We start from the raw sequence: 27435 nt of genomic DNA on the forward strand, positions 1-27435 counted from the left end.
AATTCTTATTTTTATTTATGTTTTAATTTTTCTACTACTAAATTACATATTTTTAATAATATATTTTTTAGTCACTTGAAAACTTATATTTTATATATCAAATAAAATGAAAACTTTAGTATTTTACAATTTAAGAGCAATATGTGCTTACATGAAGTGATATAAATAATAAGTCCTCTTTTACTTTAACAAATTTAAGATGAAAGTTCTATTTTAAAGCTAAATAAGATGAAGATTTTATTTTTAAATATATATGGTACCATCATGAGAATGCACACACAAAAATATTTAAGCTAAAGAAGATGAAAATTTTATTTTTAAGAATGAATAACGTAAAATTTATGCAATGCATGTTATTTTGAATACAACAAACCAAACAATCAATAAAAAAAAATCTCAACAATACTTATCCCATCATAACTAACCCCATCATAATTTATATTCAAACCAAACGACCCCTTAACTGACACAATTTATGTGTATGCCACTCAAACAAACTATTATACAAGCATGGCCTTGGAAATTGAAAGAAGTAGATCTTCGAGAATATTAAATAAATTTTAGCTGCTGAATAACACCTCTTAAAATAGCAAACATCATAATGGCATGTCTACTGGGGCTTACAATTATTTCTTTGTTTGTATAAAAATAGGAAGAGCTTCCTGGGTGATGATTGCATGCATTTTGATAGAAATCCAAAGCGCTTTTGCACACTGTTTTTCTGGTGCACGATGCACTGAGGAACACCACACTTGTATAACTTGATAGTTTGAAGTTGTCTATGGACTGATACACCCCTGGTGCTCAGCCCTATAAGAAAAGGTGCATGTATAAATATGGATAAAGAGAAATATAAGTAAAGCAGAACCTGAGAGTATCCTTCCTACCTAATTCTGTTTTACCACTGTAGTGCTAATGCTAGAGAGGAGAGATGCCGTGGAATAGTCCTGCTACTCATCAAATAAAGGAAGCGGTCAAACAAAGGAATTGTTAATTGCTAACACATTCTAATAACTACACTACTCATTTTATACTAGCTAGTCAACAAAGAGAACAACTGTCAATTAGCAAACAAGCAACTAAAGTCCAGAAAACTGCACAGCAACATAGACTAACACATCGTGGAGACACTACATGATTACATTCTAGAATGAATACAAAATAAATATAAACAAAGGATATCGTATGTCTATTCAGAATCTAAGGGGTAGTTTGATTTATGTTTTAGAAGAGCTAATAGTAATACCACAAAATAAACAAATAAATAAATATATAATAAGAAAAATCAGCATAAGCTTATAAAATGTTTGGTTGGATTGGAGGATGATTAATCTCCATATAAAAAACAACATTATCTTATAAAATAAACTAACTTAGCAAAATAAGAAGGAGAGAGTAAGAGAAAAAGAAAAGAGAAGATGAGAGAATTTTACAGTGTATTTCGTATTATTTTTTTTGCGTGTTCTTACATACCAAAGAATGGCCATTTTTATTGCCATAAAAAAGAAAGCAAGTTGAACAACTTGCCTAGTGGGTCCATGAAAATGGACATCCACTACTACTTTTCATAATACTCCTTCTTGGATGTCCACGTGGAAAAAGAAATTCTAGTGAAATAATAAATGTACATAGTTATCCTGAATATCTATAGATGTTGTGCATTGTTAAAATCTTACTAGGAATAACCCAATGAAAAAAAGCCTAATGAACAAAAAAGAGTACACACATCTGATAATACGCTTTGAGTGCTGCCTCATTAAAAACCTTACCACGAAAAACCCAGTGGGACAAAACCTTGGTTAAGGGAAAAAGAGTACAACGCGTATTTTACTTTCCCTGATGAAAACTTCATTTGATATTTTGGAGACGAAGTACTCCAACCATATATCTTAGCTTATCAAAAGTTGAAGTTGGTAATGCCTTTGAGAATAAATATGCAAAATTATTAATTGAATGAACTTGTTGTACATCAATATCACCATTCTTCTAAAGAGCATGTTTGAACAATAATTTTGATGAAATATATTTTGTTCTATCTCCTTTTGAGCTATGCACGCGACATTCTCTTCGAATATAATTGTGGGTACTTTGACATCATTTTCTAGCCCGCATCTTTCTTTGATGAACTATATCATCGATCTCAACCACACACATTCTCTACTTGCTTCATGCATTGTTATTATTTCAGCATGATTTGAAGAAGTAGAAAAAATAGACTGCTTTATAGATCGCCATGATATAGCAGTTTCTTCGTGTGTAAATAGATAGCCTATTTGAGATCGACCTTTATGTGGGTCTGATAAATAACTTGCATCTGCATAACCAATAAGGTCTGCACAATCTTTGTTAGTAAAAAAACAAACCTATATCAATGGTATCTTTTAGGTATCACAAAATATGTTTGATACTATTCCAATGCTTTCGCATTGGGGATGAAATATATCTTGCTAGCAAATTAACAGAAAATGTTATATCAGGCCTGATTGCGTTAGCAAGGTACAAAAATGCACCAATAGTATTGAGATATGGTACTTCAGGATCAAAAAGTTCTTCATTCTCCTCTAGGGGGCAAAATGAATCTTTATCCACTTCAAGTGAACGAACAACCATTGGAGTACTTAATGGATGTGCTTTGTCCATGTAAAATCATTTTAATTTTTTTTTCAGTGTAGGCAGATTGGTGGACAAAGACCTCATCTGCTAAATGTTCAATTTGCAGACCTAGACAAAGTGTTGTATTTCCAAGGTCTTTTATCTCAAATTCTTTCTTTAGATATTCAATCGCCTTTTGTACCTCTTCAGGGGTTCTAATGAGATTTGTGTCATCAATATAAACGGAGAGTATAACAAACACTGATTCCATTTTCTTAATAAAAACACATGGACAAATGATATCATTTATATAACCTTCATTTATTAAGTACTCAATAAGACGATTATACCACATACGCCCTGATTGTTTCAGACCATATAATGATCTTTGCAATTTCATTGAGTACTTCTCCCGAGACTGATTACATGCTTCAGGCAATTTTAATCCTTTTGAAATTTTTATGTAAATTTCATTATCAAGTGAACCATAAAGGTAAGCTATAACTACATCCATTAGATGTATTTCAAGATTTTTATGTACAGCTAGACTAATGAGATATTGAAATGTTATTCCATCTATAATAGGTGAATATGTTTCTTCATAGTTTACCCTGGGTCTTTGAGAGAATCCTTGTGCAATAAGGCGTGCCTTGAATCTTATAATTTTATTTCATTTTCGCACAAAAATCCATTTATGTCCAACTGCTTTTATACCTACAGGGGTTTGGACTACAGGTCCAAAAATGTCACGTTTAACAAGTAAGTCTAATTCTAATTGAATTTCCTTTGCCATTCTGGCCAATCATATCTACGTCGATATTCTTCGATGAAATCAGGCTCAAGACTTTCACTATCTTGCATAAGATTAATTGTAACATTATATACAAAAATATTATCCACCGTAATTTTCGATCAATATAAATTTATGTCATCACCGATAGAATTTATTAAAAGTTCTTTATTCACTTGAGTCTCAGGTTCACTGATTTCTTCAGGAATATCAGAATTACTCAATTCTTGACCTTCTTCGAGGGGTTCTTTTGTAGTATCATTTTTGTTATTTCTCAAGCTTCTCTTTCTAGAATTTTTATCCTTTGAACCCAATGGTCTACCACGCTTCAGGCATGTTTGGGATTCAGAAGCTATGATACTATAGATGGTCCTTTTGGGACATCAATTCGGATAGACACATTCACTACAGAGATATGTGACTTAGTTATCCGTTTCAAATCAGTAAATGTATCTGACATTTGATTTGCTATTTTCTGTAAGTGGATGATCTTCTGGACCTCCTGCTCACATGTGCGGTTACATGGATCAAAATGAGATAGTGATAAAATTTTCCACGTAATTTCTCTTGCGGGTTCCTTTATCTCCCCCTTTAATGGCAAAAAAGTTATTTCATCAAACCGACAAGCTGCAAATCGAGCAGTAAATAAGTCTCTAGTCAACGGTTCAAGGTATCGAATTATGGAGGGTGAGTCAAACCCAACATAGATGCCCAACCTTCATTGAGGGACCATCTTTGTACATTATGGTGGTGTTACAGGCACGTATACTACATAACTAAAAATTCATAGATGGACTATATTTAGCTCATAACCAAAAACTAATTATGACGGAGAGTATTTATTATAATGTGTCGGTCTGAGAAGTACAAGTGCTGCTGCATATAAGATAACATGACCCCAAACAGTAATTGGTATTTTTTTTTTCATTAGTAGAGGTCTGGCTATCAATTGTAGGAGCTTAATAAATAACTCTGCAAGGCCATTTTGAGTATGAAGCAACAGGATGTTCAATTTTTATCCTAATTGATTACAAATAATCATTAAAATCTTGGGATGTAAATTCTCCAATATTATCAAGGCGAATGACCTTAATTGGATAATCTACAAATTACGCCCTTAATCTTATTATTTGTGCTAACAACTTCACAAACGCTAGGTTTCGAGATGATAATAGAAACACATGAGACCATCTAGATGATACATTTATTAGGACAATAAAATATCTAAAAAATCCATTAGGTGGATGAATATGCCACATATATCTCCATGTATATGCTTTAAAAAGCCAAGAGATTCGATGCCAACCTTCAGGATCAATGGTCTGGCAATTAATTTGCCTTGATAACAAGTAGCACACGAAAATTCATCATTTCTAAGAATCTTTTGGTTCTTTAACGGATGTCCAGTTGAATTTTCAAGGATTCCTCTCATCATTATTGATCCAGAATAACATATTCGATCATGTCATAACACAAATGTATTTAGATTAGTAAACTTCTGATTTACGATCAAATGTGCTTCAATTGCACTAATTGTTGCATAATATCTTTCCAAAATATATTTTTGGCCTAAGACACTTTTGACTATACCAAGATATTCAGTATTCATTTCATTTAGTGTCTCAACATGATATTCATTTTTGTGGATATCTTTAAAACTTAACAAGTTTCTTGGGGATTTAGAAAAGCATAGTGCATCTTCTATAATATTTTTTGTCCCTTTAGGCAGAAATATAGTAGTTCTTCCGGAGCCTTCTATCATTTTTGAATTAGCAAAAATTGCAGTAACATTTGCTTTTTTTCTAAGCAAGTTGGAAAAATATTTCTTATCTTTAAAAATGACATGAGTTGTTTCACTATCAATTACATAAATATCCTCGTAATTGATCATTGATCCAAATAAAATTTGAGGCATATCCATATTTTTCTTCAAAAAGAAAAAAATAAATATTATAATTAAAATATGGTCCATTATACTAATTTTATTTATTTACACGGATTAGAAAAATACAAACATATCATTTAGTATACATAAATAAAAAGAAAATTATTTAAATATTATTATAATTATCAATATTCATATTGTCTTCTAAAAAATTAAAGAAATCAGCTATATCCAGATGCATAAGCTCAATATTATCTTCAGAGATAAAGTTTATCTCTGGATTATTTTCTGCCATTTTCAAAAATGCCTGATATAGCTGAACTAGACATTTTGATGGCCGGCAAGTCCACGACTAGTGCCCTATACCTCCACATCTATGACATATACTTTCTCAATTTTTCTTTGGTAAAGCTTTTGCTTTTCACTCTTCGTTTTGTACTGCTGATCATTTCTCGGTGCCAGCCGAGCATCATTATTATAATTTCTTTTTCGACTATGTACATGACCACGACTGGGGCCATGACCTCTTTTTCATTGGTTATAATTTACTTGATTCACTTCAGGAAGTGACAAAGAACCAACAGGCCGACTATCATAATTTTTCATTAGCAGTTCATTGTGCGTTCAACAATCAGAAGGTGAGAAAGTAATTCAGAATTTTTTTTAAACCCCTTTTCGCGATATTGCTGCTGCAGGAGCATATTCGCGAGTGGAAATATGAAGTATATTCTTTTTACCTTTATCTTGCTCAGTGATTTCTTTTTCACATAAATTTAACTGAGCTATAATTCTAAACAAGGCAGAATTATATTCAGTTATATTGTTAAAATTTATTAATCTCAGATTTAGCCAATCATGACGTGCCTATGGAAGGATGACCATTTCAAGTGATCATATCTTTCTTTTAGATTCTTCCATAATTTAAGGCGGTCCTTTAATGTAAGGTACTGTAATTTTAATCCCTCATCAAGATGATGGTGGAAAAATATCATGGCTTTGGCACGATCTTGACTAGATGTTGTATTGTCATCTTTAATGATGTCTGCCAGACCCATCGATTCTAGATATATTTCGGCATCTATTGCCCATGATGATTATCCTTTTCCAGTTATGTCAAGAGCAACAAATTCAAGTTTAGAAATACTAGACATTTTAAGAAAACAAAATTCTTACCCTTTTTTGTTACCTTCTTAAAAATATAGCTCAAAGCGATGGAGGCTCGTGCTGACAACGTGTTATAAAATAAACTAACTTAGCAAAATAAGAAGGAGAGAGTAAGAGAAAAAGAAAGGAGAAGATGAGAGAATTTTACAGTGTATTTCATATTTTTTTGTGTGTGTTCTTACATGCCAAAGAATGGCCAAGAATGGCCATTTTATAGCCATAAAAAAGAAAGCAAGTTGAGCAACTTGCCTAGTGGGTCCATGAAAATGGACATCCACTACTACTTTTCATAATACCTTATAACATTTGGTGGATGCCTTTTGTTTTCATCATAAATAGTACCTGCTTAAGTTATATGAAAATAATTTTCGAAAAATCTATGTATTATTTTATGTTGGATAGAAAGTTGGGCCTATATCTTTACTTCTTTTTCAGTTTCATTTTGGACCAATTTTGGTCTTTCTTCTTGTTTGTATTATTGGACATATTTTTGATATATATTTTATTGTCGTTGGTCATTTCATGTTAAAAAAAGAAAGAAAGAAAAGAAGATAGAATGTGAAATAAGAATGCGGATATTATTAATACAATGACGCCTCACTCCCTAACAAGTTGGGGTAGACTAGAAATGCTAAAAATGACAAAGTTAACCCTCACAATGGTAAGAATTCTTTCATTTTATTTAAAAAGTAAATACATATTTCAAATTGTACATTTTATACTAATATGTAAAATAAAAAACTAAACATCCAACAAGAATGCATTATCAGTACTAATCCCTACCTTACTACTCCCTATATTAGATCCGAGCTTAATTTATTTTCAAATCAAAGAATGGTTTAAAGGAATTGAATGGAAGATTACATGTACTAGTCCATTAATAAGCCAAGATGGGTTTCCTATCTTAGAGTAATTTAAAAGGCATATCAAACAGGTGAGTTTGGTCATATTTGGATGTTTGTAGGATTCAATCCCTCTAGAAGTAATCCCATCGACCTCTTACCACAGTGTCAAGTCATAGTACTTATGGACAAAAAGCACACTCTTGGGGTCAAAACAGGTTGAGTAAATTAAACAAGTCACAATCCAACATACCCAAAATTTACATGGATCAAGATGTGCTAAACAATAGGTGCCTACTAACCCCCCCTCCCCCCAATACAAAACTACTATTCTATTTGACTGTTTTTCTTAATTTGTAACTATACACTTGAGTTGCTACATATAACCCAAACCTTTCTTCTCTCCCCCCCCCCTTCTACAAAAGAAAAGGAGGAGAAAGAAAAAGAATGGATGCCAAACAATCCTTATTAGAAGGTGGATGTTATGACCGGAATCTGGGCCATGATGCCGCCTACTATAACCTCTGAGTAGGCAAGCCAAATCCAACTAATGCGGAAGTCAAATCTTAATTTAAATAAATAATTACTGACATAAGAATTCGGAAGTAAGACGAATATAACAAAAAAAATAAGGAAAAAGTATAGATATATAAATACGATACAAAATATACAAAAAAGCCTAAAAGTGACCAAAAATAATGGACTGACGCTAGATCAAACCCCGAATCTGATGTCACCTATACCGGAGTTACTAAGTACAAAAGCTGACAATATGTTTATATGTTATACCCATACTTTTGGTAACTTGGAAGGTTCTTAAGCTTCTTAAGTTTCTTGATAGGATCTTAAGTTTCTTGAAAGCTTCTTAAAAGTTATCATGTGAGCCGAATAATCTATAACGCTATCAAACAACTCTAAGGAAGGGAGAATGTGACACCCCATAGTAGGGAAGATTGGAAATATGATTATAAGAATCCGAAAGAAGTTGGAGGCCAAGTAATGAGTCGTAGGACTCGACTTACGTACATAAGCTACCAACTTGAAAATCTTACATTCTTAAGCTACTTGAGTTCATACCAAGCTTACGTAGCAAGAATTACAAAATTCGTAAAGTAAGACGAGATTATAAACCCATGAGGAGAAAAAAAGGTAACACATGGCAGCAAGAGGGAGTGCCACATGGCAGCAGCTGAAGCAAGGGGGTGGGCTCCACATGCCACATGGCAGCCCCTAAGTGGAGGAGGTGATGCGTTGGCCCACTAAGGGATTGACACATGTCACCACTTAGGGGATGACACATGTCACCCCCCAAAGTGGTATATATATATATATATATATATATATGTTTTATGACTTTTTAACTCATACTTATCCCATAAGTTACATCTTCATCCAAAAAATTCAAGGAGAGAAGAGAGAAGAAACTCTAGCTAGAGAGCAAGAGAGAGCCTCGGATTTGGAGAGAGAAAAAAGGTGAGTTCTCCAATTTCGTTGCATGAATTAATTATATAGGGTATACCATGAGGGTATGAAGGTGTTAGTAATGTAAATTTATGGTTTCAAGAAGCCCCAAAAGGATACCAAACAACCACGAAGTTTCAGCCGCGCTAGAAGAGCTTCCGAGGTGAGTTTTGGCGAGTTTTGAACAAGGTAAGGATTTCCCATTTAAATTGGAGTTTATGATGTTTTTATGAGGTGTATTACATGTCTTAAATGAGACTGGAAGTGGAAAAATTGCATAAGGATGCTTGACGTTAAAAACAAACTACATTGAAGTCGTTAGAGTTAAATCAAAGTCGAGAAGTGTGTTGTGATTGTGGTGCTGCGGTTGCAGCTGGTTTGATTGTGTGTTGCAGGCCTGAAAAGTGTTCTAATAAGGGTATGTGTTATGATGGTTTCAGCCACACGATCCTCCATTTCGTATGGTAAAGGTTTAACGAAATAAAGGTTAAAAACTCTATTTTGGTATCGTAGTTTTGAGCGAGTTGTTTGGAGTTTATATTGTGTAATGTTGAAGTGATTTTACTTGTATATATGCTTCTGGTTGTTGTTGTTGGTTGGATGTGGTAATTAAGGATGTAGTTAGTAGTTTGGATAGGGCAAGTTATAGGGGAGATGCTGCCCGATTTTCGATAAATTCGGAACTAGTAATAAACTAGTCGAGGAAAATGGATAAGGAAATGATTCCTATGGATACTTGGTTGTAGAGTTGGAAATTAGAAAGTAAAAGGTTATTAACCTTAGTCTTGCTTTCATGTTAAATAGGTTCAAAAGATGACGAGGCGAACATGGTTAAGAGTAATCCATAAAAGGTATGTGAAGCTACCTTCTTTCTCTTGGCATGCTTTAGGCATAAGTATGTAAGGCTACCCTTCTTCTCTCTTAATATGTCTTTGGCATAAGTATGTAAAGCTGACCCTTCTTTCTTTTGGAATGTCTTAGAATTAAGTAAGGATTAATGTGAGCTTTGGGGGTAATTCCATTCATAAGTCTCGAGGGTGATTCATGATTCCTGTTCTTAGAGATTCTCCGATAGTTAATGTCCTTGGCTTTTATAAATTATTTTGTATCGTCTTGATTCATGCCTACGATTTCTAAAGCTCTTTTGATATGATCAATAGTGATATTTGAGGGGTGATTGATACGACTATTGTCCTAATTTTGAAATGAAAATTCATCTTTATTACTTCATTGAGTCTTTGACAATGTTTTAAATTGCATTTAGTTTCTTACTACTCCACTCGTGGATGCCTCAATGCTTCTTTCACTGAGCCCAGGCCAGGATATGTTATCAAGCGTACTTCTCTACAATGTTTGTCGTGCCCCGACGTGAGGGGACAGGTATGACATGTACATGGGTTGTGGTGTATGTTGTGCCATGTGCACATATGCTGATCTCTAATGATATGATATGATATGATATGGCCATCTAATATTATATGATCTGTTACGGAGATGTTCCCTACTTTGGAGTATGTTATGTTGTGGCGCCAGTGATGGAAGGTTGACCACGTTTTGTTCACCGAGTCCCCTAATGGGTTCATATATGACCTATGTTTTTCCGCATGTATTATCTATGTTTGTGATAAGTATTTTGATATTCTGGCTATTTTACTTATTTTCTGCACATTCAGTTCTAGTTATGACTTTATTTATTATAGTCCATGCTTTACATATTCAGTATATTTTCCGTACTGACCCCCTTTCCTCGGGGGCTACGCTACATGCCCGCATGTACAAATGTTTGAGTTGCCGATCCATTTGCTTAGGACATCCACTCTGCCGTTTGACAGTGCTTTTTTGTCCGGAGCCCATATTTTGATACTGACCTTTCTGTAGCCTATATGTATACATTGGTCAGGGGTACGATGGGGCCCTGTCCCATCATATGATTATGCTATCATTCTGTAGAGGTCTGTAGATATGTATTTGTGGGTTCTGTATATGTTTTGGAATTTTGTGTTCCATGATGGCCTAATCGGCTTTCGTAAGCTGCATCTATTTTCGTGCGCTATTAGTGACCTTAATTAATTTCGATATTTGTTTATTCTGCTAATATGCTAATTTAGGCTATGGGTACGTATGGGTGTCCAACTCGGGCATGAGTCATGGCCTATGGGATTGGGTCGTGATAAAAGTGGTATCAGAGCAGTCCTTCCTTGGAAGCTCTACTGACCGTGTCTAGTAGAGTCTTGTTTATTGGTGTGTTGCATGCCACATCTATAAACAGGAGGCTACAGGACATTTAGGATGTTACCTTTCTTTCATATATAAGATCGTGCGATAGATCCGAGTCATAGGGAAACTCCTTATATTAACCTTGGATGTTAACAAAAGGATGAAAGAAACGGAAGGAAGTGACTGACGATATTGGAAGTCACAAGGCACGCAGGTAAGCAAAAGTACAAAAGATATTTGTTGGGTAAGGTATTGAGGTAGAACTGAAATATAAAGTTGTAAAGTGAAAGGAAGAGTAGATAGGAAAGTGTAACAGGGGAAGTTCTAGTGGACGTACGAGGTAAGTCCATTTTCATACTGTTGATTGTGGGCGCCCTATGTGGCTGCGATATGATGTGATATGATACATATATATGTATCTTTATACATATTGGACCTGTAAGGCACTGTTGGTATTTTATGCTTGCAAGTTTGAGATAGTAAGAAATACAGAGGAAACTCTGCCCAAATTTTCCTAGAAATAAAAAGAGAATGAGATATAGGGCTGTAGTATGTCTTGAAAGATCGTGTCCATAATAATAATGAGATTTGGCTAAACCATGAGTATGGCTAACCTCAAGAAATAAGTTAATTACTGAATTGATGGCAATAGAAACTAGAAGGTCGATATTGATATGGTAAACTTAAGTTGGAAAAGACTTATGACACTAGGGAGATGATTTAGAGAAGACTGGTAGTTCTAGATAGAACGATATATTAAGGCACCGACGGAATTGATATACAGGGATAAACTGTGACGAACTATAATTAAAAGGAGTAACAGTATGATTAAGACAAAAGTGCAAGAGAAACACAATTGTGATGGATATGAAGTATTAATAGGACAGCTTGGGAGATATTAAGGATAAGACTAACTAAGAAGGGTAAGTAACCCATAGTAAGAATCATAAAAAAGGTTAAGAAGTGTTATACTATGGGGTGGAATACGAACAGGATATGATGTGAATATAATGAGGATTGTTATGAAAATAAGTAAAGCCTAGTGAGAAAGTGTCTAGTGATAGGACGTGGTCTGTGTAATAAGAATATAAGGGTAAGTGTGAAACGGAAAAATGGGCTATGGAACAAATAAGAAAGACTTATCAAGTTCCGTAGGGAAAGTTACGAATAAAGATTATGCGATAATGGAAAGGATAGCGAGCACAAGGAAAGAAAGAGTAACTAAAAGGAGTAAGCAAGAAGAAAGCGAGATGATAGTGTAAAAATAGGTCATGACATGTGTAGCCGAAGATACGAATGCTAAAAGTGCGAAACTATGAAAGACCAAGCTGTAGAAGGATGAGAAACGAGATATAATGGGTATTAGGGAATGATTGGTATGATACGAATAAAGATGGATGGACAAAATACATTTTGGAAATGAGAAAAAGGATTATGTGGAAGTAATGTGTTCCGAATAATATAGAGGTAGTATAAGATCCCTCTTGTGCGAAATAAAAGATAGACATAGATGGGATAAATGATAAGAAAAATCTACAGAAGCACCCAAGATAGATATGATTAAATGAATACAGATAAGGAACAAAAGGGGAACATATAATATGAACTTAAAAGTGCAATACGACTACATGGTTATAAGGTAAGGCCTTGATTGAGGCAAACTTGGTATGTTGTTGAGAAAATTAAAAGCCGGTGTTCGGTACACAGTAAGGGAAAGGGGTATAAGGTATAAAGGGGTGGTGCATGCACACAACGTCGCCCCAACAATAGTGGAATCCTTAAGAGACAAAGACGGTAAACTTAAGGAGTAAATGGTGAAATATATATTCATCCCAAGAAATAAAGGATATAAGTTGGGATAAAGCTACTCCTACAAGAGAACCTTGGACAATTATCGTTGGAATACAAGTATTGCCTAATTGAAATTGGAACGACTAAAAGTGCTAATTAACATTTGATAAAGATAAGTGAAGTGTGGCCTTGAATGAGTTGTTCCATAGGTCATATTACACAAGTACAGATAAATAGATAAGATGTTGCACTATGTATGGAAAGGTTCTCATCGCTTTGTGACTTAGTCAAGGTTTCATACGTACAGAATCAAGTTATAAAGGATGAAGAAAGAGATGGACATGATACGGTACCGAGCGGATTGGGAAAAGAGATTGGATGAGTTTTGAGATTGGACAAAGGTATAAGTACCCCCCCTCCCCTTAAGGGGGAAGCGGGTGAGAAGAATGCAAGGGCAAGATGGAAATAATGGATAACAATATAGTGGACATGGATGTTTAAACTTCAAGAAGATCCCGTGCTGAAGCAAGTTAGAAGGGCTGAAAGCCAACAATAATGGGATAGAAGTCAGAATGGTATTTAAGGCGGTGTCAAGAAGTTTTTGGCAAAACCCTACACGACATAACATTAGAATATGGGTGTGTATAAAAAATAAAGGGTACGACTAGGAAAGGGTATCGAATAACTCAAGGGATCGTGCGAAGGATAACGATAACATGCGGGGTCAAAAGCCAAGATGTTGGCTATAGCATTGGTCGCAAATAATGCTGCGATAGATAAATAACCAAGAAAAAGGGACAACAAGCCTCCTATGATTGGAAGTAAGAAGAGCAAAGAGTGAATAAAAGAAAAGAAAGAAGTATGATAAGATGGGACAAGCGAGTTTCAATGTGAATGAGATAGGTGAAGCAGAATGAACCCGGAGACGAAAAGACTATGTCTACCTCATACAAGTTGTACCAGCAAGGTTATGTAACCTATGAATATGTATGTATTGCGTATAGGGCCAAGTGAGTAAGTACGTGGTAAAAGGAATAAGGGTTCAATAAGGACAATACAGTTATAATATTTTGGATACGTTACAGAGAGGTAGAGAAGAGATATTTGTACTTGTTCCTTATATCCAAAGGTAGTCTAAACTCCTAAAAGGATTGGAAGACAACGATTATAGACAACTCCCAAAAATCCTCGTAAAACCCTACAAGACGTGTTAACATTCGAGGACGAATGTTCTAAAGGGGGGAAGAATGTTATACCCCGTACTTTTGTACCTTGGAAGGTTCTTAAGCTTCTTAAGTTTCTTAAGTTTCTTGATAGGCTCTTAAGTTTCATGAAAGGTTCTTAAGCTTCTTAGAAGTCACCATGTGATCCGGATAATCTATAACGCTACCAAACAACTCTAAAGAAGGGAGAATGTGACACCCCATAGTAGGGAAGATTGTAAATATGGTTATAAGAATCCGGAAGAAGTTGGAGGCCAAGTAATGAGTCATAGGAATCGACTTGCGTACGTAAGCTACCAACTTGAAAATCTTACATTCTTAAGCTACTTGAGTTCATACCAAGCTTACGTAGTAAGGATTACATAAGTTCGTAAAGTAAGACGAGATTACAAATCCATGAGGAGGAAAAGAAGGTGACACATGGTAGAAAGAGAGAGTGCCATATGGCAGTAGATGGAAGTTCCATGTGGCAGAAGCTGAAGCAAAGGGGTGGTCCCCATATGCCACATGGCATCCCCTAAGTGGAGGAAGTGATGCGTTGGCCCACTAAGGGCTTGGCATGTGTCACCACTTATGGAATGACATGTGTCACCCCTGAAGGTGGCATATATATATGTATATATATATATATGTTTTATGACTTTTCAACTCATCCTTATCCCATAAGTTACATCTTCATCCAAAAAATTTAAGGAGAGAAAAGAGAAGAAACTCTAGCTAGAGAGAAAGAGAGAGCCTCAGATTTGGGAAGAAAGAAAAGATGAGTTCTTCAATTTCTTTGCATGAATTAATTATATAGGGTATACCATGAGGGTATGAAGGTGTTAGTAATGTAAATTTATGGTTTCAAGAAGGCCCAAAAGGATAGCAAACAACCACAAAGTTTCAGCCGCGCTAGAAGAGCTTCCGAGGTGAGTTTTGGCGAGTTTTGAACAAGGTAAGGCTTTCCCATTTAAATTGGAGTTTATGATGTTTTTATGAGGTGTATTACATGTCTTAAATGAGACTGGAAGTGGAAAAATTGCATAAGTATGCTTGACGTTAAAAACAAACTAAATTGAAGTTGTTAGAGTTAAATCAAAGTCGAGAAGTGTGTTGTGATTGTGGTGCTGCGGTTGCAGCTGATTTGATTGTGTGTTGCAGGCCTGAAAAGTGTTCTAATAAGGGTATGTGTTATGATGGTTTCAGCCACACGACCCTCCATTTCGTATGGTTAAAGGTTTAACGAAATAAAGGTTAAAAACTCTATTTTGGTATCGTAGTTTTGAGCGAGTTGTTTGGAGTTTATATTGTGTAATGTTGAAGTGATTTTACTTGTATATATGCTTCTGGTTGTTGTTGTTGGTTGGCTGTGGTAATTAAGGATGTAGTTAGTAGTTTGGATAGGGCAAGTTATAGGGGAGATGCTGCCCGATTTTCGATAAATTCGGAACTAGTAATAAACTAGTCGAGGAAAATGGATAAGGAAATGATTCCTATGGATACTTGGTTGTAGAGTTGGAAATTAGAAAGTGAAAGGTTATTAACCTTAGTCTTGCTTTCATGTTAAATAGGTTCAAAAGATGACGAGGCGAACATGGTTAAGAGTAATCCATAAAAGGTATGTGAAGCTACCTTCTTTCTCTTGGCATGCTTTAGGCATAAGTATGTAAGACTACCCTTCTTCTCTCTTAATATGTCTTTGGCATAAGTATGTAAAGCTGACCCTTCTTTCTTTTGGAATGTCTTAGAATTAAGTAAGGATTAATGTGAGCTTTGGGGGTAATTCCATTCATAAGTCTCGAGGGTGATTCATGATTCCTGTTCTTAGAGATTCTCCGATAGTTAATGTCCTTGGCTTTTATAAATTATTTTGTATCGTCTTGATTCATGCCTACGATTTCTAAAGCTCTTTTGATATGATCAATAGTGATATTTGAGGGGTGATTGATACGACTATTGTCCTAATTTTGAAATGAAAATTCATCTTTATTACTTCATTGAGTCTTTGACAATGTTTTAAATTGCATTTAGTTTCTTACTACTCCACTCGTGGATGCCTCAATGCTTCTTTCACTGAGCCCAGGCCAGGATATGTTATCAAGCGTACTTCTCTACAATGTTTGTCGTGCCCCGACGTGAGGGGACAGGTATGACATGTACATGGGTTGTGGTGTATGTTGTGCCATGTGCACATATGCTGATCTCTAATGATATGATATGATATGATATGGCCATCTAATATTATATGATCTGTTACGGAGATGTTCCCTACTTTGGAGTATGTTATGTTGTGGCGCCAGTGATGGAAGGTTGACCACGTTTTGTTCACCGAGTCCCCTAATGGGTTCATATATGACCTATGTTTTTCCGCATGTATTATCTGTGTTTGTGATAAGTATTTTGATATTCTGGATATTTCGCTTATTTTCTGCACATTCTGTTCTAGTTATGACTTTATTTATTATAGTCCATGCTTTACATATTCAGTATATTTTCCGTACTGACCCCCTTTCCTCGGGGGCTACGCTACATGCCCGCAGGTACAGACGTTTGAGTTGCCGATCCGCTTGCTTAGGACATCGACTCTGCCGTTTGACAGTGCTCCTTTGTTCGGAGCCCATATTTTGGTACTGACCTTTCTGTAGCCTATATGTATACGTTGGTCAGGGGTACGATGGGGCCCTGTCCCGTCATATGATTATACTATCATTCTGTAGAGCTCTGTAGATATGTATTTGTGGGTTCTGTATATGTTTTAGGCTTTTGTGTTCCGTGACGGCGTTATCGGCTTTCGTGAGTTGCATCTGTTTTCGTGCGCTATCTAGTGATCTTAATTAATTTCTATATTTGTTTATTCTGCTAATATGCTAATTTAGGCTAAGGGTATGTATGGATGTCCAACTCGAGCACGAGTTGCGGCCTACGGGATTGGGTTGTGACAATATACAATACAGAACTGACTATCCCAAAATACAAAATAATAGCCAGTACAAAAGAAGAAAAGTAGCAAGTCTTTGAACATTGAGGCTCACCACAATTTAGATCTTGCACCACTATGAATGATCAGGCGCGCGCTGGGGGTGACTCAAACTGGGAGCTGCATGAGTACCAACCAAGCAAAACATAGGGTACTTAGTAGGCATCATAGGCAGACCGAGCTCATAAAGAATAAATATATCGTAAGCAACACAATGATACTAATAATAATAAGAGAGGAGCATAAACTGCAAATATGGAAAAAGAGGGTACGGAAAGAATCATATGGTAGTTAAGTAAGTCCAACCAAGCAAACAATCACCTTAATAACCTCAATCCACAAATTAGCGGAGGGATGCATGAATATAAAGTAGTAGATATGGATCAATATGCCCCAAAAATTAGCATAGAGTGCCCGGAACAACCCTCAAGCTCATCAATATCGAAGTAATAACTCGGAATATGTATCAACAGGCTGTCCGAAATTCACATCTCGAGCTTATCAATGGTGAGTATAAAAGTGTAGCCCAAAATCAATAAAAAGGTTGTCCAGAATCATACCTCGAGCTCATCAACCATGAATTTCCATAAATAAGATATCACCGTATTTCCTTAAATCCCTCATATTTATTCATCAACCAAAAGCCTATTATCATCTTTTATTCTTTCTTTTAAAAAGAGTTTTTAACACCAGCAAGGTAAATAAAATAACTAGTGTGTCAAAAATCATATATCACTCACCTGAGACTCTGATGTACCGAAAGCACGGCCTCAGACCCAACATTTCAATATCATAAACAACCAAGGCATAAACATATGCCAAAAATCACAATGAGTGGCCAATCGAAACCAAACAAATCAAACATGCGGCATCCTAAGTTCAAATCACCTGGGAGTAAGTTCTAAGGATTCTAAGCGATGTAAACAAGCCAAGCTACCACCTAAACTAAGGCTCTAATGGCTAATATCCCAAGATAGATACTAACGATGATCATCGACTCCAAAATGCTAAATAAGATATCACCACCTAAATCACCAACCTAATCACTCGTTACCACCCAAAATATATCAATTCCAACCAAGCCAAGTCTAACAAGAGGAAGCCATAACCTTCCTCAAGGCCAAAACTGTACACGAATCGCTAAACTTGAGTTTTTCCCTTTTGAGCCACCTCCGAATGATGTCACTCTATCAAATTATCATAGAACACATCAAAATAAAGCCAACGACCCCCATATTACTATAATTAAAAAAAGGAACTAAAATTGAGTCAAAATTGATATTAGGACCCGCGCACGAAATCAAAAAACCAACTCCGTTACAAGGTTCCAAATAGCTCAAGAAACTTGTGCTAAAAAAATAGGCAGATTTCGAGCACTGGAAGAGCTCAAAATAACCCTGCCAATTTTTAAGCCCTAGAATAGTCATAAATGCAAGGAAACAACGAATTTAAGTGAAACTTACTAAGCTTTTAGGATGGGAAAGGGTCTCGAAACGTCCCCACAAGAATCCCCAACTCACCGAAACAAGAATATCAAAAAAACCAAGTAAAGCTCTCAAAATCAAAAATTTGCTATCGAAATAGGACTTAGCTGGTGGGAATGGGCATTAAATTTCACTGAAGCCAGTGAAATTGCCCTTCACGATCTCGAGCTGGGCCTCACGATCGCGAGGTCTAATCCAATTAACCCATCGCAATCGCGATGGTCAATCATGCGATCGTGATGCCCAGGGTCTTAGACCTCCGCGATTGCAGACTCCTGGGTGGAGAACACGATGAACAAAAGTTCCTGCACCAGCAGTTCAACTGGTGTTGAACTTTGGAGAAATGGGATTTTCTCTGATTGGGGTCCGAAATTCATTTGAAATATCGCGAACGCAAACGAACTATGCTACCCAACCAAAAACGGCATTCCAGACTCAATGGAATCGACGAATTCTCCAATAGAGGTCGTTTTGTTAACATGTTGACCAAAGTCAACACTTTCCAAAGAAAGCATTCAAAATGCACAAACGGCCTAAGACTCATTCCGAGCACCTCGAGAACCGAACCAAAGGTCGTTGTAGACAAAACTCAGTGTTCCGGAGCTAAACGCATTGACGAAATTTTCATCCGAGTGCGTTTACTCAAAATATTGACTGAAGTCAAACTTAGACAAAACTTTAAAGTTAAAACGACAAATCGCACAAACTCAAAACGAAGACTCCAAAACCCAAACTAACTTCCTTGTAGACCAAAATGGATCTTTCGGAGCTGATGGAACCATCGTAATTCTCATACGATACCTGAATCTCCGGATGTTGACTAAAGTCAACTCTTTCAAGCCTTAAGCATCAATGGCCAAACCACCTCAAAACTCAATCGAACACCTTGGAGAGCGTGCCACCCATTCCAACATCACATAAGAGCTATAAAGAAGCTACAAAAAGGGGTAAGATGGTAAAAACACGCAAAAACACGAAAATGACCTTGGAGGTCATTATAGTGAAAATGTCAGCCAGTGACTTATCAAGCAACTGGTGCTGGTTTGAGGAAGATGCATGATCCTTAGAGAGTTACCTTCTAATTCGTTCTAGTAAGAGGCAACAAGAAGCATCTAAGGATAATTAAAAATGGTTAACAAGCTACTCACAATGCCTCTGCCTGATTTCTAAATAATTCAGAAAAATAGGAAGTCGTACTTTGCAGGATTATATAACGTCAGCTCATGTAAATAATAAGATTGTGTTCTTAGATATCGAAAAATTTGGTCCAGTTTAAGCTAGAATACTATTTAGTCATACTCCTCAAATGCAAGCCGTACATGCCAATAATACCAGTAAACACAGTAGGCCCAACAATTTTTCCTTTACAAGTTTCAATTAAAAACAAAGGGAAATCTAAAAAAGCACATGGAATATCATTTCATCCTACCAGCCATGCTCATTTCAACTAGATAATCATGCCAGACAGTAAATATCATCAAATAACATACTTTTTGGTTGAGGTTGAGAAGGCTCGTACAAGTTATAAGTCTGCAGAACACAAGAAATGGAGCACCCAAGGGTGTAGCCTAATAGTCAATGAAGTGAGTTGAGGACCATGAAGTTTAAAGAAATCATTCTTTTGTAAAGATCATTAGTATTTTGCTGACCAGATTCAAATGATTCCAGATATGACAATGTAAACGGTAAAATATTCCACTTAAGGGGTTCACAAAGATATTTAAAATCATACTAAAATATACTTTAATCAACACTAACATGAGCCCAACTAACATGACCAGACGGCGCTGGCAAGCGGGCGAAAGATGAGTGACGACTGGTATAGCAAATCTGTCACACACTGTTCACAAGAAAAAAAATCAAATTTGATCCTAGATATGTACCACATGACATCAATAGCCCCTTAATATTTACAAAACGTAGACACTTATAGTCCAAAACCTAAAACTAACAGAACTCTCCAAGCTTTCTGTTGAAAATAAATTTGACAGAAAAACTCAAGTGCATTTCACGTGATATGTTAAATTCACGATTGATTTAGCAGAAAAAAATAAAGAAAACCAGAAGTACCTTTGAGGATCACCAACAAGTCTTATCCTGGTTAAACTTCCCCCTCTCCGTCTCTTAAAAGACGCATACAATATTAACTCCCAATTTTTGACTTCCTCCCATGTGTTAATTACTCACAATGACTAAGCTATATCATCACACCGAACAGATTACTCATTGGTCTCCAAGACACCTCTCCTATCTAAAACTCCATTTGTCCCATAATTTCAGTACCCTTTTCTTTTGGATGGTAATATTGACCAATTTTAGACTTGAATTAACTCATTTTTTGAAATAAAAATTTATACTTTAGAAACTAGACCAGAAAGTAATCTAAATCCCAAGATTTCCCAGCTAAATATATGTTAAAATACATTTAAAAATCTTAGTTAAAGATCATTAGCTGACTCTTGGAAAGAAAAAAAGGGGATAGAAACTATGAGTTACAGTGACTAGTTGTTCTCATGTCTATAGTATGGATAGTAAAGTGCTCCTAATTTCTGCAATAGTTGAACGAAACTCTCTAGAATCCGACTTCATTATTTGAATAAAACTATATCATGGAAATCTGAATGAAAAAAAATAATATGAGTTACACCTATAAATCCAAACACAATATTCCTACTTGGTCCCTCCATCAAACCATAATTCAGATAGCGTTTCCCAATTCTCAAACAATTAGAAAACATCATAAATTTGATTCAATCGCACCCAAGATTTGTACATTAAAAATCCTCAGAAACAAACCAATGAAGACAAAAACTAGGAATTATTTCAACACTATTGATTAAGAACTACATCAAAGTCTACATTTAGTAGATAATTAGTCTTTCAAATACAAAAGAATGGCCAAAATAAATTGAATAAATTTATAAAACTCAGATTCGAAGATAACCCACATGAAATTAAGTGACCTGAAAAAATGATTCTTGAAGTTTCAATGGTGTCCTCAGATAGTTTTATTACCCAATTAGGACCTCCAAGATTGTGGGGATTTTGCAGATTTTTTAGTGGAGAATTCGGAAAACAGTGATCTGATTGTTGATTTTAAATGGGAATTGAATTGAATAAATTTTTTGTATTTGTATTACTAATTGCTTTACTTTACTAATATATAGAAGCCCTTGGAAGCAGCTGGTCGTAAATTTGCTAACTTGTCAATCAAGGATTATTTTAGTTATTTTATGTACTTTTCTACTGTCATATATATATATATATATATATGGTGCGTCTGTGCTGAGGCAGCACGGGGCTCAATTTGAAAATATATATTAATTTCATTTATATTCATTGTTACTTTCAGTTTGATGAAGTTTGTGATCCAATAAGATTTATGTTGTTCTTATATTTTCAGCCATTTTTAAAACATACAACTAATAGAGATATTAGAAATGTACAATTTATATAAAGTTACTTAAGCTATCTATATTTGATATTTACTCAAAATGTGGAAGATTGTATTGCAGTAAACAACTGCATCAACATCTGTCCATAAGTCACAACGGCTAATTAACAAACATATATAGAACATTGTATTGCAGCCAACAACTTCATCAAAATCTGTTTCAACCATTGGTGGTACAGGAGTTGTAGGATATCAAAAAACATTGGTAGATGTTGTAGCTGACGTAGGATATACAAAAACATTTGTAGATGCTACAACATTCAGGCAATCTATACTTTACTCAAAATCTGCTCCCTGATTTACAGGAACAATAAATTCTCAAGGAGAGGAAAAAAATAATTCAGAATAAGTAATAATAGAAGAAAGACAATAGCTTGGATGTCATGAGATTTGGATTTTTGCTAACCTTCAGTGTTATTGTATTGGTGTCAATACTTATATTTTAGATTTTTTGCTCGATGACGCTTCTTTTATTGATGAGGCATGATATTCTTTTGTAGAAGTTATGGATTCTATCTTTTTTTTTTACTTCTCTCACGAATGTTTATTGGTGTTGAAACTTGTGGTAAATCAAAGGTGGTTTGTTTTTGACTGTAAGATAGAACCACTAATGAACCAGGTGTTCTATCCGGCGTCCAAAGCAGTGACTTTTGCAAGTGAATTTTGAACGATTTCTGCAAGAGCTCTTCTCGGATGTGCTCAAAGGGCATCAATTGCTTCTGCATAAAAATGTTTAAAAGCTGTAAGATGAAATTTCTTGTAAGCTGAGTTCATTTTAGCGTTATGTTTACTTGTACTTTGATAGCGGTAGTTTCATATATTTGCTTTGCTGTCATTGAAAGCATTCTTTCAGCCAAATTCTCTGATACAGTTGTTGTTATTGTCCCGTTCGCATCAGTGATTTCAACTTCAAATTCGCACCTGCAAATGTTGTTTATCAGAGTAATTGTATGTGAAAAATGATATTTAATAATATTTTGTTGTCACATGTGTGTAATGATTTTTTGATTGGCATAAAAGTTGTTATTACCTTGGAATCAACATTTTGCGGAACTTGCAATTTATGTATTGAATTATTTTTTTCCGCTTCATTCGTACCAAATGTTTACACTCTGAGCATAAAAGCACGTAAAAGTATGGGAATTTATTTGGTAATGACATCTTGTCTTCAACATAAAAAGTTTGAGCCTGTGAAGAGGTAGCCGTTAGTAACCACTAAAAGAAAAACTTCAGCTCTTTAAATAAACAATTTCTAAGCAAGAGAAAAGCCTAATAAGTAATAAGTAACAGTTAGGTTACCTTGTTTCCTTTAAATAAATTATTTTAACCGAGTCAGTAAAAAGAATATGGAGTATGTTTCTTCTTTTGTTGTTGGACTTGTTATTGTGTTATCCTTTGGAGCAATCACTTTTATCTTGGTCAGTAGGATCATTTTTGTTGTTTAGCTTAAAATAAGTCGCAAGTGAGAGCAGCAAATACAGATAGAGAAAATTAACATAGTGCTCAACAACTATATCCCTTCTCAACACTCAACTGATAGACTCTCAACACACTCAAATTCTAGGAACTTGATCATGAAAAAGATTAAAGCGCATATATGAATTAGGTAAATAAAAGTATGCTCTCTCTAATTGCTTAAGTTTTTACATGAAATAATCATATAACTTTAATAAAGTGTTTCATCTAACAGGACCTATAGTATTACTTGTAGACAACAAACACAGAGAGAATCAGAGGAACCAATCGAGAAAAGGGGAGAATAAACATAGAAAACTTGAAAACTATTTAGATTCTGATGTAAGTTAAAGAACTAAGTTGATTATCATCAAATAAGACATCCTTAATAGTAGTAGCTGTCGTGATATATGAAATGTATTCACAAGCTGAAAGATTTCAAACAGATAAAACGCAGCTACTTCCACAAGCCAACTAACTCTCGCTTCCAGCAAGAGTTATGCAATCGATATGTGGTAACAACTCCTTCAATTTCTTACATTTAACCAAACACATAAAGATAGATCAAAATTGAGCAAATTATATGAGAAGTAATTATAGGAGACAAATAGACCGCTAAAATAGCAGTAACAACAGATACGATTGTCAATCAACAAAGTCAAAATATAATATGTGTTCGCAATAGAACAAAATAGTGAAAATATAAAACCATAAATTTACCGTAGTTGTCGCTAAAAGAAAAATTAAACAAAGATATTTAGAAGACCCACAGATGCCACTATTTAAAGATATATATCTACTTAATTTTGAAGTAGAACACGTAATAGCTTCTTAGTTTAATAAAATAAAATATGAATCTATTTAATTATAACTACACGTTATGTTATTTTACTTATACAGGGGGCCTAGTATCATTCAAATCTCAATAATCCCTTATTTCTTTTTTGATTGACCTTTCAACACGAGCTATCTACTATTTTCCACACTGCACCTGTTGCTTTTTGCTCGTGCATCTATCTCTTTCTTCATTCACTTCTTTTCGCTCATTCAATTCGATAGCTTTTTGAATCATATACGTGAAAGCATTTGTAGTATAAATTTACATAGTTAAGAAATTTCACCATCTAAGTCTTAAAAAAGACAACATCTTATAGGAAATATTAACAACAGTAATGTCCGATTTTGAGAAAGTACTATGCAATACCAAAATAAAAAAGAGAAGGGTGAAGAAAAATGAACCAGCAAGTAATGAGAAAGAGAGAATCAAATAGATAAAAAGAGGGTGAGGAAGAAGGTCATTAACAGTAATTAGAAAATTTGTTGCAACACCTTTAAGGAGAAAGAGGAAAAAGATGATGACATGAAAAATATAATATCCTCATCCATCCATTTGCGTAATTCATAGACACTGCTCTTTTTATTTGGCATAATATATAAATACACATTAAACTTGGACATTATATTTTTGTTACACAACAAGCGATGGACGATTACTCGAGGGTCCGGGCAGAGAAACACCTACTTATAAAGTTAAATTGTGTCCACCCTTATTTTGTGAAAACAAATATGAGTTATAATCGTGGGGTACTGTTTATTGGAAAAGTCTAGGAGAGGTCTATAAGGCTTTCTTTGAAGCCTGATGATGGATCATTTGGTTTGTTCTTTAATTGGAAACAAGTCCTATTATTCAATTGAGAGTATATTGTTCCATCGTAAATGCACAACTGAAGATACAAGCCTATAAAGCCTAGAATAACATATACTAAATGATGTTGTTGTTAACAAGAAAAGTCAATTTCTCTGTTCTTCTCATCTTCCTCAACTTTAAATAGCCAGAACAAAGTAGAAGTTGAATTGTTACACGGAAAAAAAAAACTACTCATTTATTTTACTTAAAAGCCATATATGGTAAAGCACAAAACACAAAAGGTTTAAGTCTGCTCATTTATATATTCTAAACTTTTTTTGTAGGCATCATGCCTTTCTTTGACAAAAAAAATTTCTTTGTTGAATTTTTTTAAAGTAATTTTTAGTTATATCAAGTACACCAAATTTCCGATTTCACTAATATATGTATTTTGAAGAAAAATAAATAACCGATAATACAGAAGAAGGAGAATGACAGAAATTAAGAATTTAAAATACAAAATAATATGGTATAACTCATACTTTCTGTAGATTGTGACTGAATGCCTGAAATGGAGATTATTTCATCTTCAAAAGGTGCAACATTTAGTGAAGAAGATGATTCAGATGAACTTTTCTGAGTGTACGCAGTTAGCATATGTTTATTGTCCTTTGTAGGCAGTGTAACGGTAGGTATTGTGAATAATTAATTTTGTAAAAATTGTAACTAAACAGAAATATGGTGGCATGCGATTCAATTTATCTGATACCAATTAATTAACTCTATTGCTTGTGGGTACAAAAGGGTTGATTAGGATTGTAGAATTGAACCGTGTTGTCAATCGAATTTCTGCACAAGATATTTTTGTTAAATAATAAAGCTAAACATTTATATACATGTGCTAGAGAAGATTAATATAATACCTTTTTTAAAGTGAGAAACAACTATTCGTTTTGCAAGAATCACATGGTATTGTTGTAGCTGCTCCTGTAATTGTACTCCTTCATTGTCTGCTAGCTTTCCTAGTATGGAAAACAAGAAAGGTCTTTTTCTATATAAACAAAGGAGTGTTAAAGATGTATTAAGTCGTTAAAATAAATGAAAGTATATTCTGCTTACTTGTCATCAATCACAATAGTTTCTAGAGATCTTTTTTCTTCAGTGCCATGATATTTCATAGATCCACAATTTGCAACAACAGCCAACAAATCTTTTTTGACAAAGCACGTGAATATAAAATTAAAATGTAAGTACTTAAATTTGGTAATGAACACATATAAATCTATTCATATAGTAATTAAGCATGTAAGAGTCATAAGGTACCACATAAAAGGAGATAAGAGTAATCCCAGTAAAATTAAAAGTACATGGATCTTATCCTATGTAAAGACCAACATATTTTTTTTCAAGAGAACTCTTGTACCAAAGAAAATATTGAACCCAGAAAAGACCTATATTGTAAAAATGAATATGTAGATCATGGAGAAAGAAAACGAAGCAAAAGCAAAAAAAAAAAACTACCTAAAAATAGCACTTGAAGTCACAAAGATGAGAATTTGAAGCTTTGAGAGTGAACAAAAGTAATTAGATTAAGGTTTATGGATGGTAATGGCTTCAACACAATGAATTCAATCTTATACTCTTTTTTATAAAGAAACTGATTAATTGGAGGGAATAGAATGAATATGAAAATAGGGAAAGAAGAAAAGTTACTATGTCATCTCTTTTCCTATGGTGGAGGTACAAATATGTAAAGCCAAAAATTAAATTGAATACCTGAAATGCCCTTGCAGCAGCTGGTTAAGATTGAGGACAGATTTGGTACCTCTTACGAAGGACTGGTATTTTGGAGAATTTTGAATAAAGTACTATTTAAAAACATGACCGTACAATTAAGTATATGCAACGCATAAATGAAAAATCACCTACTGAATTCAGTGCCTAGAACTTGTATCATGACCCGATTTCTCAGGTCATGATGGCACCTACTATCAATCTACTAGTAGGTAAGCCTAATCTCACAGTCTGGAACCATAGACAACGGACCATCATAAGCGGAAGGAAAGAAACGAATAATAATAATAATAATAATATTGAGAAAAGAAGAATAATAACAATACAACAAGATAACCCCCAAGACCTGATATCAGTTGGTAGTCGAGCCACTAGACCAAATAAGAAAGTACAAGGTTTATACATATACAATAATAATAATAATAGTAAAACAGACTGTCTTTGAATAAGAAATAAAGACTGGTCCAAGTCCATCATAGAAGGAGATAGGCAACTCTGAACGCCAATAGCTCACCCAAGTCTCCAAAATCCAAGAGTTGCTCTGCACGATATCCAAATCAGTAGTGAAAACTCGTACTATGATCTGCAGGGTGCAGAAGTATAGTATGAGTGCCAATAAGTGACACTCAGTAGGCATCGGCCGACTGAGCTCCAAAGATGAAGCAAGTATAAAGAACATGTAAGGAGGGAGTGTATA

General features: G+C 34.7%; 1 protein-coding gene and 1 long non-coding RNA gene across 4 annotated transcripts; both read right to left on the reverse strand.

The window, feature by feature from the left end:
* Nucleotides 1–417: 417 nt before the first annotated feature.
* On the reverse strand, nt 418–21540 carry LOC129901389 (uncharacterized). Its single transcript, XR_008769830.1, has 4 exons — nt 21357–21540; nt 16980–17044; nt 888–950; nt 418–810 (listed from the first exon to the last, which is right to left on the reverse strand). It is a non-coding gene; the product is annotated as an uncharacterized LOC129901389 (long non-coding RNA).
* Nucleotides 21541–21924: 384 nt separating this feature from the next.
* LOC129900672 (uncharacterized) lies at nt 21925–26595 on the reverse strand. 3 transcript variants are annotated; one of them, XR_008769666.1, is made up of 5 exons: nt 26466–26595; nt 26064–26154; nt 25868–25966; nt 22893–23050; nt 21925–22783 (listed from the first exon to the last, which is right to left on the reverse strand). XR_008769666.1 is itself a non-coding variant. In XM_055975687.1 (4 exons), the coding sequence occupies exons 2-4, from the start codon at nt 23021–23023 to the stop codon at nt 22375–22377; spliced, it is 462 nt and encodes a 153-aa protein (XP_055831662.1). In that variant the 5' UTR covers nt 23024–23050; nt 25868–26053; the 3' UTR covers nt 21925–22374. The 3 variants fall into 3 exon arrangements, 1 of the variants encoding a protein (XP_055831662.1); XR_008769667.1 differs by having other exon boundaries at nt 25868–25989; XM_055975687.1 differs by lacking the exons at nt 26064–26154; nt 26466–26595 and having other exon boundaries at nt 21925–22581; nt 22660–22783; nt 25868–26053.
* Nucleotides 26596–27435: the final 840 nt, after the last annotated feature.

Source organism: Solanum dulcamara, chromosome 8 (assembly GCF_947179165.1).
Source record: "Solanum dulcamara chromosome 8, daSolDulc1.2, whole genome shotgun sequence".
Classification (NCBI taxonomy): domain Eukaryota; kingdom Viridiplantae; phylum Streptophyta; class Magnoliopsida; order Solanales; family Solanaceae; genus Solanum; species Solanum dulcamara.